The following is a 14,173-nucleotide window of genomic DNA, read 5'->3' as shown; positions in this document are numbered from 1 at the left end:
TTTCGGGGTTAAGAATTACATTTGCTGTTGCAGATCAACCCACACAGCACAACGGGACACAGTTGTTTCAGTAAAAACATCATTTTGGATTGGAGAGCAGATCCGTTTAATGTTTGCTGACGTTTTGAGGCAGAGCCGAGTCGCTTCGTAGTATAATATGTTCACAAGTCTTTTCACATTGCATTGGAATTTTACATTGGAATTGTGTTTTGGTTATGCAAGAATTTAGCCCTACAACTTTAGCCCATTCCCAGCACAACTGATAACCTCTGTTAATTTGTTTCTCCACATAGGCAAATAATTAGAAAACATCCACTCTCAAAGTCAGCCTTCGTGTTTTCTTGTTAAAAATGGCGTGCGCAGTGTCTTCAATCACAGTTTTGGGGAATTCCAAAAGCAAATAGTAGACATCCTCCACTTCCAGTAAGACGTCGTCCTGTAGAGAAAAATACACTCAGCACACCGTTTGACTCATAAATGTGGAAAGAGGCTTATTATGTTTTTTTTTTAGGAAATCCAACTACGCAATGACACACATTGGATTCTAAAGTGGTTCATTACAACTGTTCAAGGGTCGTGTGTAACCGCTAACCTTGGAGATTCTCAGCTGGCACTCTGACATGGAGCAAACCTTTGGCAGATCCACGGTCAGCTCCATGCTGTGAGCAACTCCTCTTGTACCGGTCTTCACCTCAAGTTGGTACTCTGGCTTCTGAGGCTGAACAAATGTAGTCGAGATGACCTGGATCAAATCCTTCTTTTTGTGCTCTGCAGGTCTGGAGGTAATTTGGACTGCCGGGTCCTTGTGCTGTTTCTCAGACCGTAGGGAGGAGATTTGCTGAAGAAGGGCAGCAGGGTTCTGACTAGCTGTAAAAGGAGCACTATGGATTATAAGAATAAACTGTGATAGAAGGTGAAAGATGATACACCTGCAGCAGCAAAGGGAAATAGTTCCATCATAGAGGGCCTGCAGCGACTTATTGAGGTGTCAGACGTATTGCTCTACCTGTGTCTGGTTGTCTGGAGGTGTCGGGCCACTGCCGAAATCCAAGCCGGCGGTGCACGTCATCCGGGCTGCTTTTTGGACTCCAGCTGGCGACAGTGTACTGCTGAGATAAACTCATCTCATGCTGCTGCTGGGCAAAGCTCAGGGCCAGCATATACACCTCTGTTTTGTCTTTCTTACTGTCCTGTAGCACTGCAGGGTTTATTGCCACATCCAACACAGAGTACCAACCTGCGGAGGAAAAACACAACGTTTTTTCTTCTTCTTCTGATGTAGCAGCTTGTGGTGCAGCACAGCTTTGTCATTTACCTTGACCTTCATTTGTGTCTGTTTCCAGTTTCCCTGCACACAATGGTAGAGGCCTGCTGGGATCTTGAGGTGCAGGCACACGTTTCCAGCTGCATATGTTGATGTACAGTGACCTTTTCTTGGGCCCCTGTTGAGGACACAGATGGGCCGTCTGTCAAAACACACCCAATCTCTGAACTATAAACCAAACGGGTGTGACAGCTTTTCTATTAAGGGGTAGATAGTTCTGTTTTTAGATAAAAATGTACTACTGGTTTTAGCTTCTGACACACTCTTTTGTGACACAACTTTTTGTAACTGAATATTTATGTGTGTTATACTGTTGGTTGGACAAAATAAGACATCTTAAAATGTTTTAGAAACTTGTGATTTTTTTCAATTTGCTCTAAATTAATAACCATATTGCCGAAAAAAATGCCATACTTAAAATAATAATTGTTGAAGCTTTAGTGAACTGATAGCAGTTAGGTTACATCAACCTGGACAAGTGTATAAAATGTGTGTGTGGCGAGAAGTCATTTGTGCAGGCTTTTATAGCCAAAGTAAAGTTGATTTCTTTTCAAGCTATTTTTAACTTACAAGTATCTCGGTGCACAAGCAGGAGTCGAGCTCAGGTGGTGCATTGAATTCAGCTCCTTCCTTCATCTGCTTCTCGATGAACTGGCGGTAGGCCGCGGGGTCATCTTGGGAAAGATCGTCCAGGATGGACCACAACTGGCTCACTTGCTGAAAAGCCTCTGCGCTGCCAGCGGAGGACATCTCACCGTGACGCTGTCTTTGCAGTTCACACGACCTACTGCTAGTGTTAGTTAGGTAGTTGGAGCGAGTTGGAGGTAGAAACTAGCTCGTCTCCGTGTGACAAACGGTTTTATTACGAGCTAACGCTAACTAGCGAGGAGCTTAGCTAGCTTGCTAATGATTGTCAGTTGCTATGGAAACGTTACACCTGGCAGAACTGCGCTTCAAGAAAAACACGGGACACAGTTTTATAAGAGGAGCCATAATTTATATTAAATACATGAAAAATATAACGTAAAAATGCATGATTGATGTCTTCAGCCTGTCTTTGTGTGTACATTATTTAACGGACATGTAAAAATAAAAGATATCAACTATGATTCAAATGTTTCAAACATATATCAGGAGCATCCTGCTGGGCTTCATGCGCCTCCTCAGTAATTCTGCAAAGACAAACAGACATTATTAGCAAGCAGTGTAAAATCTATATTTACAACCTATCGTCGGCTACAGTTTCAGTACAGTCATACAGTATGACATGTATTAGACTTTCTGCAGTGAAATGGGAAATGTTGTCATCTTTTATTCAAGTACTATACAATATAAATATAAAAACACTGCATTATTTGTAAAAATATATATAATTATGCATTCAAAAGGTTACTTAATCAGAAGAACAGAAGCATTATCTGCAAAATATCAAAACTAAAAGTACTCATGGGGCAGCTGAATGACCCCTATTCATGTTGGATTGTCTTTATTTTTGATGTACTCCGACTGAACTGCAGCAATAAGTCAATTGTAAAAAGTCCTGTTTACCTCAATCGTGTCATAGATCCAGCCCAAGAATTCAGCCACCTTGGTGTAAACTCCTGGATGGTTGGGCTCAGCACAGCCTGTTCCCCAGCTGACGACCCCTACCAGCCTCCACACGTTTTCATCCTGGCAGACCAGAGGACCCCCACTGTCCCCCTGCAGAGGGAGGCACAAATACTGTTCACTGTTCACACTCACCCAGGCTTCATTATGCCAGTGTTTCACAGTAAACAAATCACATCAAAGAGAATCTTTTTCAACGCCCTGCAAGGGAGTTTTTTTTAATATAAGGTATATCTGACCTGGCATGCATCCACTTTCCCTTCTGTGTATCCTGCACAAAGCATCCGTGGCGTGATCTCTCCATTGTACATGCAGGAGCTGTTACACTTCTTTGTGCTTATTATGGGAACTGGCGCTTCTTTTAGAGTGTCAGGTGAGTGAACTAAGCGAGAAGACATGCAATTAATGCTGCTCTGTCAAAACACTATGTCATCATGTGTGAATTAGACTTGCAGTGGATGTTAATTTGTTTAAGAGCAGTGTGGGGGCATCTTACCACCATCAGGCTGTGTGTATCCCCATCCAGAGATCCAGCACTGTGTACCTCCTGGAAGATCATAGTCGTACTGAGGCAAGCAGACGGGCCTAATTGTGTCTAGTTAAAGGGAACATTTACATAATAGTTCTAACAGGTTGGATACACGATTGTATGACTAGATTTTTCCTTCAGATCATTTCTAAAGTTATTATGACCTTTATACATATTACATATTTCCCTCTGTTATGCTTTTGTCTGGTAATGGGCTCCCTCAATGTAACCTTGTGCTATGAATATGTATGGGTTCACAAGTCATTGTTGTTTTATGACAAGTAAGTTGACTGTGGTCCAATATGCAATATATAATAATGTATGTGATGTGAAACCTCTTTAGGGAAGTAAGAGATCAGGTGTGCAGTAGTTAAGTGTTTTAAATGAAAGATATTTACAATGATTGCTTAGTCTTTATTAAAGGAGAAGGATACCACAGACTGGTTGTCTGATGGAGGTTTGTTTTCTGAAATGTGTCAGCTTAATGAAATAAAATGGTAAATCTAGACCATAGTATTCTCATTTTGTTGTGTTTTTTGGGGAGCTGCTATCTCTTTTGTGCGCAAAGCTTGTAATGAGCCTCCTATACTGACCTGAGAAATTCAGAGGGGTCCGCAGTTTCATCAGGGCTATATCACTGTCGTGGCTGCGGTGGTTATAATTCTTATTGTAAATTATCTTTTCCACAGCGTATCCTATGTGCTGAGCCATTTTAGCCGAGTTGCGGGTAACAATACCAGCGTAGACCACCCAGCTGGATACCTGAGGTAGCCTGTAGCTGACATTTGAGAAAAGAGAAGAAGAGGCAGAAACTGATAAGGGAATTGTTATGTGTCCAGTTTAATGACTAATTATTCTCCTTCCAGCGTGTAGCCCCAGACCTTTTAGTGCTGCTAAGGTCAGCTGTCTTACTTGTGTACACAATGGGCTGCTGTGACTACCCATTGGCTGGTGATGATGGAGCCCCCGCAGGTGTGACGGTTGCTGTAGTAGAGGCTGACCTGCCAGGGCCACCTGCCCAGCGTGGCTTCGACTCCTCCGATTATCCTGGGCAGCTTTGCTCGAGTCCCACACTCTAAACAGAGATCCGTTCATTCAAAAGGAATTGGATTGGTCAGAAAGTGCTGTAGCAAGTGACATCATTCTCTCTGTCTGCTGCCAATATGAAGCTTTTTTGTGAAGTATTTTTAAAGAGCGACAGGGCTTGGTGTTAAATGCGAAGTCAAACAAAAACGAAAAGTTTCATTTGCTCACCAAAACATTGCAAAGCGATAACCCTCCCTGTGATACAGTTCCCCCTAAATGAAAATAAATTGTGTAGTTATTGATGCAAAATGAACAAATAATTGTCTTTGCATCGTTACGAGTATGATGTCAGACAAAGTGCTTTACCTGACTTGCCACATATTTTCCAGATTGCTCTTGTGTTCTGAGGTAATTTGTATGAAGCCATCAGTATAGTTTGGCCCAATATCAGTTAGATTCACTCCTTTATGCTCAGTCAGTCTGGTAAGAGAAAATATGCAAAATGAGTGAGTGTTAAAGATAATTCAGACTCATAACGTGTGGAGCAAGATTGCAAATAAGGTATTAGCAAATCATAAATAAACTGAGCCTTGGTAAAGCAGGCTGAGATTAAACTCAAAGTACGTGAGGGCACTCCAGTCTCAATCAGCGTTAAGGGGCTGAGATAGTGTGTGATCCTGTCAGGAATGCAAACCTCAGAGAACCCAGCTGTCTGCAGACCAGCGTTCCCAGTGACGAGTTCCACCCCTCGTAGCACACCGGCAGCCAAGTGGGCAGCGTCCCCAGCTGAATCTCCAGAAGGGAGTTCTCTGGGCTGATTCTGTAAAACACTGAACCTGATTGATTGAAAATCCCTCCAGAGACAAGCTCTCAGTCAACAGTAATGAACGAGCCTCTTCTGTGAGTGGGACATGATTCGGAAAAAACACAAGCATCTATGCTAATGTGGTCAATAGAAACAGATCATTATGTGTGATGTTTTCACGTAAGTCAATGGGCATCTCTCAAGAGTGAATAAAAGGCAACAAGAAGCAGCTGTTGAATGGTAATTTTGCTACTGTTCAACAAAAAAATCCCTTCAAAGGTGAACCATGACCCAGTATGATGAATCGCATAATAATGTACAACACACACACATGCGCTGTTAATTCATAAATCAGTGAAGCAAATGCCTGCCTCCTAAACAAACAAGGAGATGAAGGAAACACAGACCTTTCCTTGGGTCAGAGATAGAGATATCTTCTGTCACATTGCAAAAAGCCGTCTCCTTCGTGTCCCCAAGTCCCACTGGGCTTTGGGAGTAGGAAGGCCTCAGCAGATGTTTCACTATATGTAAATAAAGATGTAGTTAATCAGTCTTTTAATTAGTCTGAGTAGCAAACATTAGTTTATTTTTCTTAAATGTTACCAGATTATCTGAATTAATACCCTGAACAGACCAGCCCTGTCTGGCACAGCAATACAACTGCAGAAAAGGATGCATGAAATATGTTCATATCCAGGAGTTCTGGTGATTAGAGAACAAGCTCACTAAAGCAATTCTCTGCATGATCTTGTTGTGTTTTTGCCTGTTGCAAAAGCTTCTCAAATAGGAAAATGTGCTGCTCCGCCTTCGATAAAGATATATACATTTTCAGTTATAGCCCAATACGATTTGCTTCAGCCTTACAAAAGCTGATAGTATATATTGCCCTCAAAAATCCAGTATCTGCCGGGCTCTGCTGTCACCTGAAAAAGTATAGAAGCCTGAGTAGCTGTAACAAGACATTTTGCACATTGGTCCTGGTTACAGTTAAACTAATTGACTGATTCTGTCTCAACACAATGACTCACCTAGAAACCAGACACCTACAGCTAAGCCTCCCAGTAGTCCAACTGCACACACTGCTGCCAGCAGCCTCACCAGCCTGTGAGCTGAAGTAAAATTAAGAATGAAGAAGTTAATGCCTCCGGATCCCAGATATATGAGCTGAGAAGAATAATTAAATGTCAACTGTTACACACACATTACATTGACACACAGCACCGGGACAGGGGCAGCTATATGCAATACGTGCACAACACTAAAGGGTTCAAAAACAAATCTACACAATGACATTTAAAAAAGCAAACCCTTATCATTTTACTGAACTGAAGATGGTTTCATCTTAATTAGACTTGACCTTTATATTTAGGGTAGCATAATTAAACAGCTTTCAGGTTTTTTTTGCACTGGTGATGTAAGATTGCTGTTGAACTTTGATGCCCATTGGGTGGTGCACCACAGAAGCTTACCGTGACTCGTAGAGTGAATCCCTTTCAACCATCCCCATCTCTGGGTCCCTGCAGCTCCTGCTGTTTTCTCTGAATGAAAAGAATGGCTGACAGCCGCCGGTTTCTCAATCACTGACAATGTGTCTTCATCAAGACTCTATAAGAAGTACAGTAAGCACGTCAGACCTCATTTACAGCTTGTTCCTATTTTGTTAGAATGTTGTCCCGTTTGCTTACTTGTGACAAAAACTACCTGCTGACCATCTGCTCCCACCCAGCAGTGCACCTGTCAGATTTAATTAGTAACACTGTAATCTGGAATATTAACCACCACTGACCAGTCGGATGCATGGAGTCAGAGCAGTAGATGTGCACAGGTGTGTGTGTGTGTGTGTGTGTACATCTCTTCAGTGTGCAAGGTATATGTGTGTGTGTTTATTGGGCTTACTCTCCAAAGAGAAGCTGTTTCTTTAAACAACATATTGGTAGTTTCACAGTCAATATAATAAAGCGCTTCATAGATGTGAGATGCAGACTTGCTATTATACAATTACAGTTCAAAATCCATCAAAATCAATGGAAAAGTGTCTGCTCTTTTGCATTCTATGACACTCTAGGGTAGCTAAACATGTAATTCTAAATAATTAGTTTTAGTTGCATATAGTGTCAGAGCACTTAAGAAATTCCCAACACCTGTGGCGCATAGGTAGTTTGATGCACATGAATTATATATAACAAATAAGTAAATGTGACAGTTCTGAAGTGAAAGCTACATGTGTAGCAGCAGCCGTTCCTATAATTTGGTGCAGGTAACAATGTGAGAGAGGTGTTGTTGTCAGGATTGCATACATTAAACAGATGGAGTGAGGCGTAGTGGATATTTGGTCTTTCTTACCATGTTTTCCTTGGGTAGAGTCCTGAGGAAAAAGCAGCGGTGTCCGTGCTCATCTGTGGGCCTGTGCTGGAGGCAGAGAGGTCCGTCCTGCTTGCAGTTGATGCACCATTTGCCATTTAACAGAATGCAACTCTGGTGTTTCCCTTCACAAAGAGACAATGAGGTCAGCAGCGGTGCAGAGAATGAGGCTGTTGTTTGTCCAGGGGGTCATGGGGCCTGTTGAAGCAAGCTGAACCAGGTCTTTGTAGGGGGGGAGCATCTCCAGAGATACCTCCAAGCTGACTATTGATAGGACACCGGGTGTTGCTAGGTAACACTTTTTACCTGTGCCAAAAGATTGTCCATTTTCATCTGAGGCATGTTATTAACCTGACAGTTTGTAGATTTTGAGAAAAGGTCATTATTGCGGATTGTTGAAAAGCCTCATATCATGTCAATCCCCGTCATTTGGAATCCAAAGCTATAGTCTCTCAACACTCAAGAACAAAATGAAGTCTGTTCTGTCTGCCTGATGACAGATGAGGCTTTCTCCTCTCTGCTCACCCTTTTAGCCATCTCGTACTCAGACTGTATCGATATTCTCTTTCTCTATTAGAAATATCATCTTTGTTTTAAGTACAATGAAAGAAAGGTTGCCTGGAGTGCCTTTAAAATAGAATCATTAACTCTAAGAATAGTAAGAATAATCAATAACGGAGATGTGCGGTTTGAAAATAGTGAGGAAATTGTTGGAGAGAGATCAAAGCCTGTCTTCACATCACCTCTTAGACAAAACATAGTTTCTTTTATTGAAAAGAAATCATTAATTTGATCGTTGGAGGTAAATTAATATATAACACAAAGGTTGTATTTGTGTCTCCCATGTGCGTGGCGTGGGATTAGTCAGAGTCCAGGTGAAGGGAACAACTGCCAGGAAGGACATTCCTACTTGTCCGACTGTCGAGGCAGAATCCAAGAAATAGCTCAGATCTATTTGTCTCATCTAACAGGAGCCATGCGGAATTATTTGCAAATCAAACACAGAGTAATGAGCCCTGCAGATTGCATGTGATGAAGCAACAGCCGAAATACATATCACGAGGGTTGTGAGGTTAATAATGTTTGAAAATATTAGCATTGTGCCTAATTGTTCTTGTTAGGAGGCAAACAGAAGAGAAAGGAGAACACAGCCGCTGTTTGGTCATTTACAAAGATATTTGATGTCTCCCTCTTCTGGTGGAACTTGTTTTCTCAGACAGCCAAGTCAACAGGGCTTTACATTAGTTTATTAGAAAAGATTTTACCGGGAATAAATACATTTTCATTTGGGGATAAGCATGCACCTGATCAGTTCTTCCATTATTGTTATTTATCCTTCATGCATCCTTATTCAAGTGAGATACACTCCTTTCAAGTGTAGTGTTTTAAAGGAGGTGTTGATTCACCTTCACAATCATTTTGTGGGCTGTAGTTTGTGTTGTGCGTTTGCTCAATAAATACATTAAAATGACAACTCAGTTATCAACACTGTTGGCAGGTTTTTTCTGTTCAGGGTTTGATGAATCAACTAATCATTTTGGTTCGATAACTCAAAACAATTCAACAGCACCCCAAACTCAAAAGGTTCAACAAAAACGTAACATTACAGCCTTAATGAAGGCCGGCTTTGTTACAGGACTGTTGCATTAGACAGAGGTAACTAAGTGTACCTTAATAACACATGATTGTAAAATACCTAATGTAATAAGAAACAACCTCAACTATCTCGGCAAAGAAACTATTCACTATCTTGAGTAATGGTCTCGACACAAAACTAGACACTGACACAAAAGATACAACAAAAGCCATTATTTTAACGTTAACATTTTTAAATGAAAATGTACGATAACAATAACAGCCTGTCCCCTTGGTGTCAAAGAGTGACAGTGTGGATGTAATACATTCATGTATTCACGTACCACAGTCCACTGTGGAGAGGCTGTTTGGAGTTGGATACCTCTCTGCTCAGAGGGTGAATCACTGTCTCTGTTTCGTGGAGTGAGATTTGATCAGCTTCACTCTTATCTCAGCCATTAGTATATTTGGCTCTAAATGTCCGAACCTTGATCATCGGATCTCTCTGTACCTGCTTGGAAATCCCACAGTTAGCCTCTAACTGAGCAGAAAAGAGGGAAGCTTCTTTTTTAAGTTCACTTTTTTTTGCCAAAGTCCAGCCCACCAAAGCATTTATAAGTGACTCATTGATGTGTGGGCTATCAAGAGAGTAGCCATTATTGCTGTTGGCCGTGACCTCTCAGCAGTGGCTGTCATTAAGGGTTGGACCGCCCACAGTCGCACAAGTTTGAGTAACCTTAACACCTCTCATGTTCCAAATGTGTGTATCTGAATGTATTTCACAATCTTTTAAACTTTTTTAAATGAATTGTTTAGCATTTTGGGGATTACATTTATTTTTCTTGCTGAGGGATTTACTATACCAGTTTTCTATTGGTCCGTTATATATGAAGCTATACAGACAGCCGGCAGTTTGGCTAACCTGCCTCTGTCTATACCGAATAAAATGTACTTACAGCACCTATAAAGCTTACTAAGCAACATGCTATATCTGGTTTGTTTAGTCTGTACATAAACAACACACATGTGGCCTAAAGGGGGATGTAGGTGTGTTGTCATGAGCCAGGCTATCCTTTTTCCTTGTTTCTAAGTATGTAATCTAAGATGACAGACTGCTGGCTCCAGCTTCATATTTAATGCACAGATTATCTTCAAGAAAGTAAATTGATTCAAGCCTTTTAAATATATAAAAGGGAATTCTGTAAATAATGTTAACAAAAGGTTCGCCCAACATAAAAATGGAAAGGAAAGTGCTCAAACTTAACATTACACAATTGCTAATTGATTTCCCTCAAAAGAAATTGGTTCCTGAGTTAGAGACATCTCTTTCCCAATGTAAGTCTTTGGGGGAAAAGGTATTCTGGGGCACCATGGCCTCACGTCACTGATAGAGAAATCATAATTCCACCATTTGACCACTATGTAAAATTTGCTTCAAAACACGCCTCTCCATCCTGGGGGCTTGGGTCAGATTTAATCCTCCATCCTTGGACACGTCCAAACCATACAGCTCTGGGTGGAATTATTATTTTGAGCTCAGAGTTCATTTCTTGTATTATGTGAATATACCTTATCTCAAATGTATACAGTCATAAATTGCTGAAAAGACGTTTAACTTTGCCAAAGCATGGCTGAGGCTCTCTGCATGTGCACAGTGTCATGACACAATCATTTGTTCAAGAAATAAGGCCAACTCTAAGCTGCCCAGGTCATGATGCAGCAGAGGGTGAGTGAAAAGACCTCTAATCTATGCCCCACTATTTCATAACACACACACACACACACACACACACACACACACACACACACACACACACCACACACAGTGCCAGACTCGCTCCTCTGTGCTTCAATGCTTGAGTGCTTGAGCCCTGCTGGATGTTAGCGGCGGTAGCATACTGCACTCTTGTGGTAGACGAAGGACTTCCATTTAAGATGCGCTGAGAGGAATCACAATACAAAATAAAAGGTTGATTTATTTTTCTGTAAATATTCAGCAAATCCATGTTCATGGAAACTAGTTGCATGGTGATGAGTTGTTCATTTAGATGTATTTCCTTCTTCAATATGTTGACGGTCACTGTTGGAGGTCACAGATAATACAAACGGGGCGCAGAAATGCCTGAGAAAAATACCTATTGATAAATAACCTGTGTAGGACAGTTTGTTGCTTTTATAATGGTTGACATTTTTGGTGTGCAACATATTTTAGTTACACAAAAATACAATTATGACAGGCCTAAACATGACAGAGTATGGCCTCATCATAGCTAAATGGTATGCAGTGTCTACATTGAAAGTGGCAGGATGAATAAATAGCTGTCATGTATGTGTTTGTGTCTTGTCTTGTAGAGGCTAACGATGGTGAGGGTGGTATGAGCAGAGCTGCTCCCCACCAGATGGTGGGTAATGTGGTTTGGTTTAGCTGCCCACCACGCTCACTCTAATTAAACAGAGGAGATAACATTAGCTCTGGCTCCCACTCAATCTGTTCCTCCACTGAGTGTGGCCTTGCACTGAAGGCGGGGTGAAGATTGAAGGTGGAGGGGTTACAGAGGCAAAAGGACGTATTTGCCGCAAAGGCTAAATCATTTCTTTGTAATGAAATGAACTCTGTTGGAAGGTTATAAAGGACGCTTCAGTCCAGACGGTTGGATCAACAAGAAATATCTTTTCCAACACTTTTTTCAACTGCTGTTGACTCTTGAAATGCCCTTGAGCAAGGCACATATCACACACTGCTCCTCCTCCTTACTAGTACATCTATCATATAATATTTCAATGAAATCAATACATAAATGAAGTAGGTCACCAGTAATGCCTAAATAGATAATAGATGGTGAAAAGTATTTTTGTAATACTTTTTTACGAAAAGCAAAACAATAGCTGTTTTATTTAAAGGAAAGATGAAGATGAAGATGGTTGAAGTGAATCATTCTGGTCCACAAAAAGAGTTTGAGTTTGGCGCCCTTCATCCCCACCACTTATTACTCATTTACTACTATCTTATTAATATTATTATTATTAGTCTTGTGACTTTAAAAAATAAATACAAAAATCAACATGCGACACTTGGGTCTGTAAGTTATGAGATCTGTAAGCAAAGACTGATTTTTTTCCAGTGTCATGTTGTATAACTGAGTGAAGTCTTATACTGTTATTGAAAAGAAGCTCAAATTATTCCTGTGGGTGGCAAAATGTAATGAGTTGGAAAAAACACAGCACTAGAAAATGAGAGTGTGATTTTTTTTGAAAGAAATGGCTGCCGCCTGGAGATTGTCTACCTGGGTTGAAGTTATATCTAGAAAATATATTACACAATAAAACATTCAGGGTACTCGGAGGATACTTTATGATAAGATGTGGACAATAGAACAGGAAACCAAAGGAACCCATCACATTAGCATAATAAGCATAATATAAAAACCTAACATAAAAATAGTACAGCGAATGCTACCAGTAAATGGATCTAATAAGAGGTCTCGCTTTCCCTGTGTTGTGCAGGAAGCAGTGGCAGACCTGGTCTACTGATTATTAGCACCTTTCCCATTTGGGATAAAACACATGCCAGCTGTGGCAGAGTGCCATCAGAGGTCACCACGGAGCCGGAGTGACTCCAGCTGTTTTCTAGTTGCCCAGCTGACACATAAACCTTCACAGTCTCAAGCTGGGAGTGTATGTCAGAAGAAAATAAACCCCCCTAGCCCTAACCCTAACCCTAATAACCCTAACCCCTAATCCTATTTATTGTTTGAGTTGTGTTTAGAGGTTGTACATCTGGATTATATATTATTGTAGCCCTGATTTGTATGTTTAATTTGATACCTAGCATGTTTGTTTTTTTTTGGGGGGGAGGGATTTATACCATGATTTTTTCTTGATGTCCCTGATATAAAAGGGTCTCCCAATTGGGGGACGCTAGGGCTTAACAGGCTACGAGGGATCAGCAACATTGTCTTTATTCAAATGATGGGCACGGCCAAAGCCACGCTGTACAAGTGAAATGTTCAGGAATTAGGACCACAGAGACTGTGGAGAGAAGAGTCGGACCAGTGATTACTCAAGGGATAAGTGGACCGTGTACCCTAGGGGTAGTTCGGCGGTTGCCCCTGTATATGTGGAAAGACTGAAGCTGTAAAATAGAAAATACTATAAAATACTATAAAAAAGATGTACCCAAATGTGGAATCTACTGTCCCACCAGAATACCACATGTTGTGATTGATATTGCATGAATCAGAATCAGAATCAGAAAAACCTGAACAGTTTGTTAAAAGTAATGCAATGTGATGCAAAGTTAAAACTAATTACAATGCATAAACAACTGAAATAGTTAGCTTAAAGTAATGGAAAAATAGCAAAATTGGAGGCTAAAACTAATGGCAAAATCAGGGTTTCTTCAGCAATTAAGGCCCTTTTAAAGTCTTAAACAAAAAGGCAACCTACGGGGCGGAGAATTGAAGCCTAAATGGAAGTGCTGCATTTCTTCGAATGACCACTTGAGGCTGTCTCCAAAAGTGAGACAATCTTCATAGACCCCCATGTTAAAATGTCCAACTTTCCAGCAGAAATGGTGTATACGGCTGTTTACAACCTGGTACAAAAACAGTTTTGGTCTCTAGACATTTTGTTTTTGTTTCTATAACTCACCCATTGTAATGATATTAGGGGAGCTAGCTGCAATCTGTCTGAAAACATATAGGTGATGTCAGGGAGACCACATCCATATTGTATACAGTCTGTGTCTTAAACGCCATTTTCAGAGGTATTTTGTATCTTGTTTTCGATGTGTATAGCGTTCATTTAGTCACTGTTTCAGAGCGTAGTGGGTTTCAGTGTAGGTCGTTGATGGAATCCTGTTAGATTTTACCGTAAACACGTTCACTAATCCCTCTGACTGACTGCTTTTTAATAATGTCTCGCTGAGGTGTTAACCTACCCAGCT

At 40.9% G+C, this 14,173-nt stretch overlaps 2 protein-coding genes across 2 annotated transcripts; both read right to left on the bottom strand.

Annotated features, from left to right (window-relative positions):
• Window positions 1-301: 301 nt before the first annotated feature.
• On the bottom strand, window positions 302-2,074 carry pih1d2 (PIH1 domain containing 2; the record flags this gene model as incomplete). Its single annotated transcript, XM_079225456.1, has 5 exons — window positions 302-436; window positions 593-867; window positions 1,007-1,237; window positions 1,316-1,442; window positions 1,895-2,074. 5 exons carry the CDS (start codon window positions 2,072-2,074, stop codon window positions 302-304), a joined length of 948 nt encoding a protein of 315 aa, XP_079081582.1.
• Window positions 2,075-2,487: 413 nt separating this feature from the next.
• On the bottom strand, window positions 2,488-8,190 carry tmprss5 (transmembrane serine protease 5; the record flags this gene model as incomplete). Its single annotated transcript, XM_079224448.1, has 13 exons — window positions 2,488-2,496; window positions 2,873-3,025; window positions 3,172-3,314; window positions 3,429-3,527; window positions 4,055-4,239; window positions 4,374-4,536; window positions 4,716-4,759; window positions 4,854-4,967; window positions 5,182-5,323; window positions 5,700-5,813; window positions 6,321-6,401; window positions 6,762-6,897; window positions 8,179-8,190. 13 exons carry the CDS (start codon window positions 8,188-8,190, stop codon window positions 2,488-2,490), a joined length of 1,395 nt encoding a protein of 464 aa, XP_079080574.1.
• Window positions 8,191-14,173: the final 5,983 nt, after the last annotated feature.

This window comes from Taurulus bubalis, assembly GCF_910589615.1.
Source record: "Taurulus bubalis genome assembly, chromosome: 10".
NCBI classification, from domain to species: Eukaryota; Metazoa; Chordata; class Actinopteri; order Perciformes; family Cottidae; genus Taurulus; species Taurulus bubalis.
Note: the sequence above shows the minus strand (reverse complement) of the source record. Positions and strands in the feature narration are given on the sequence as shown.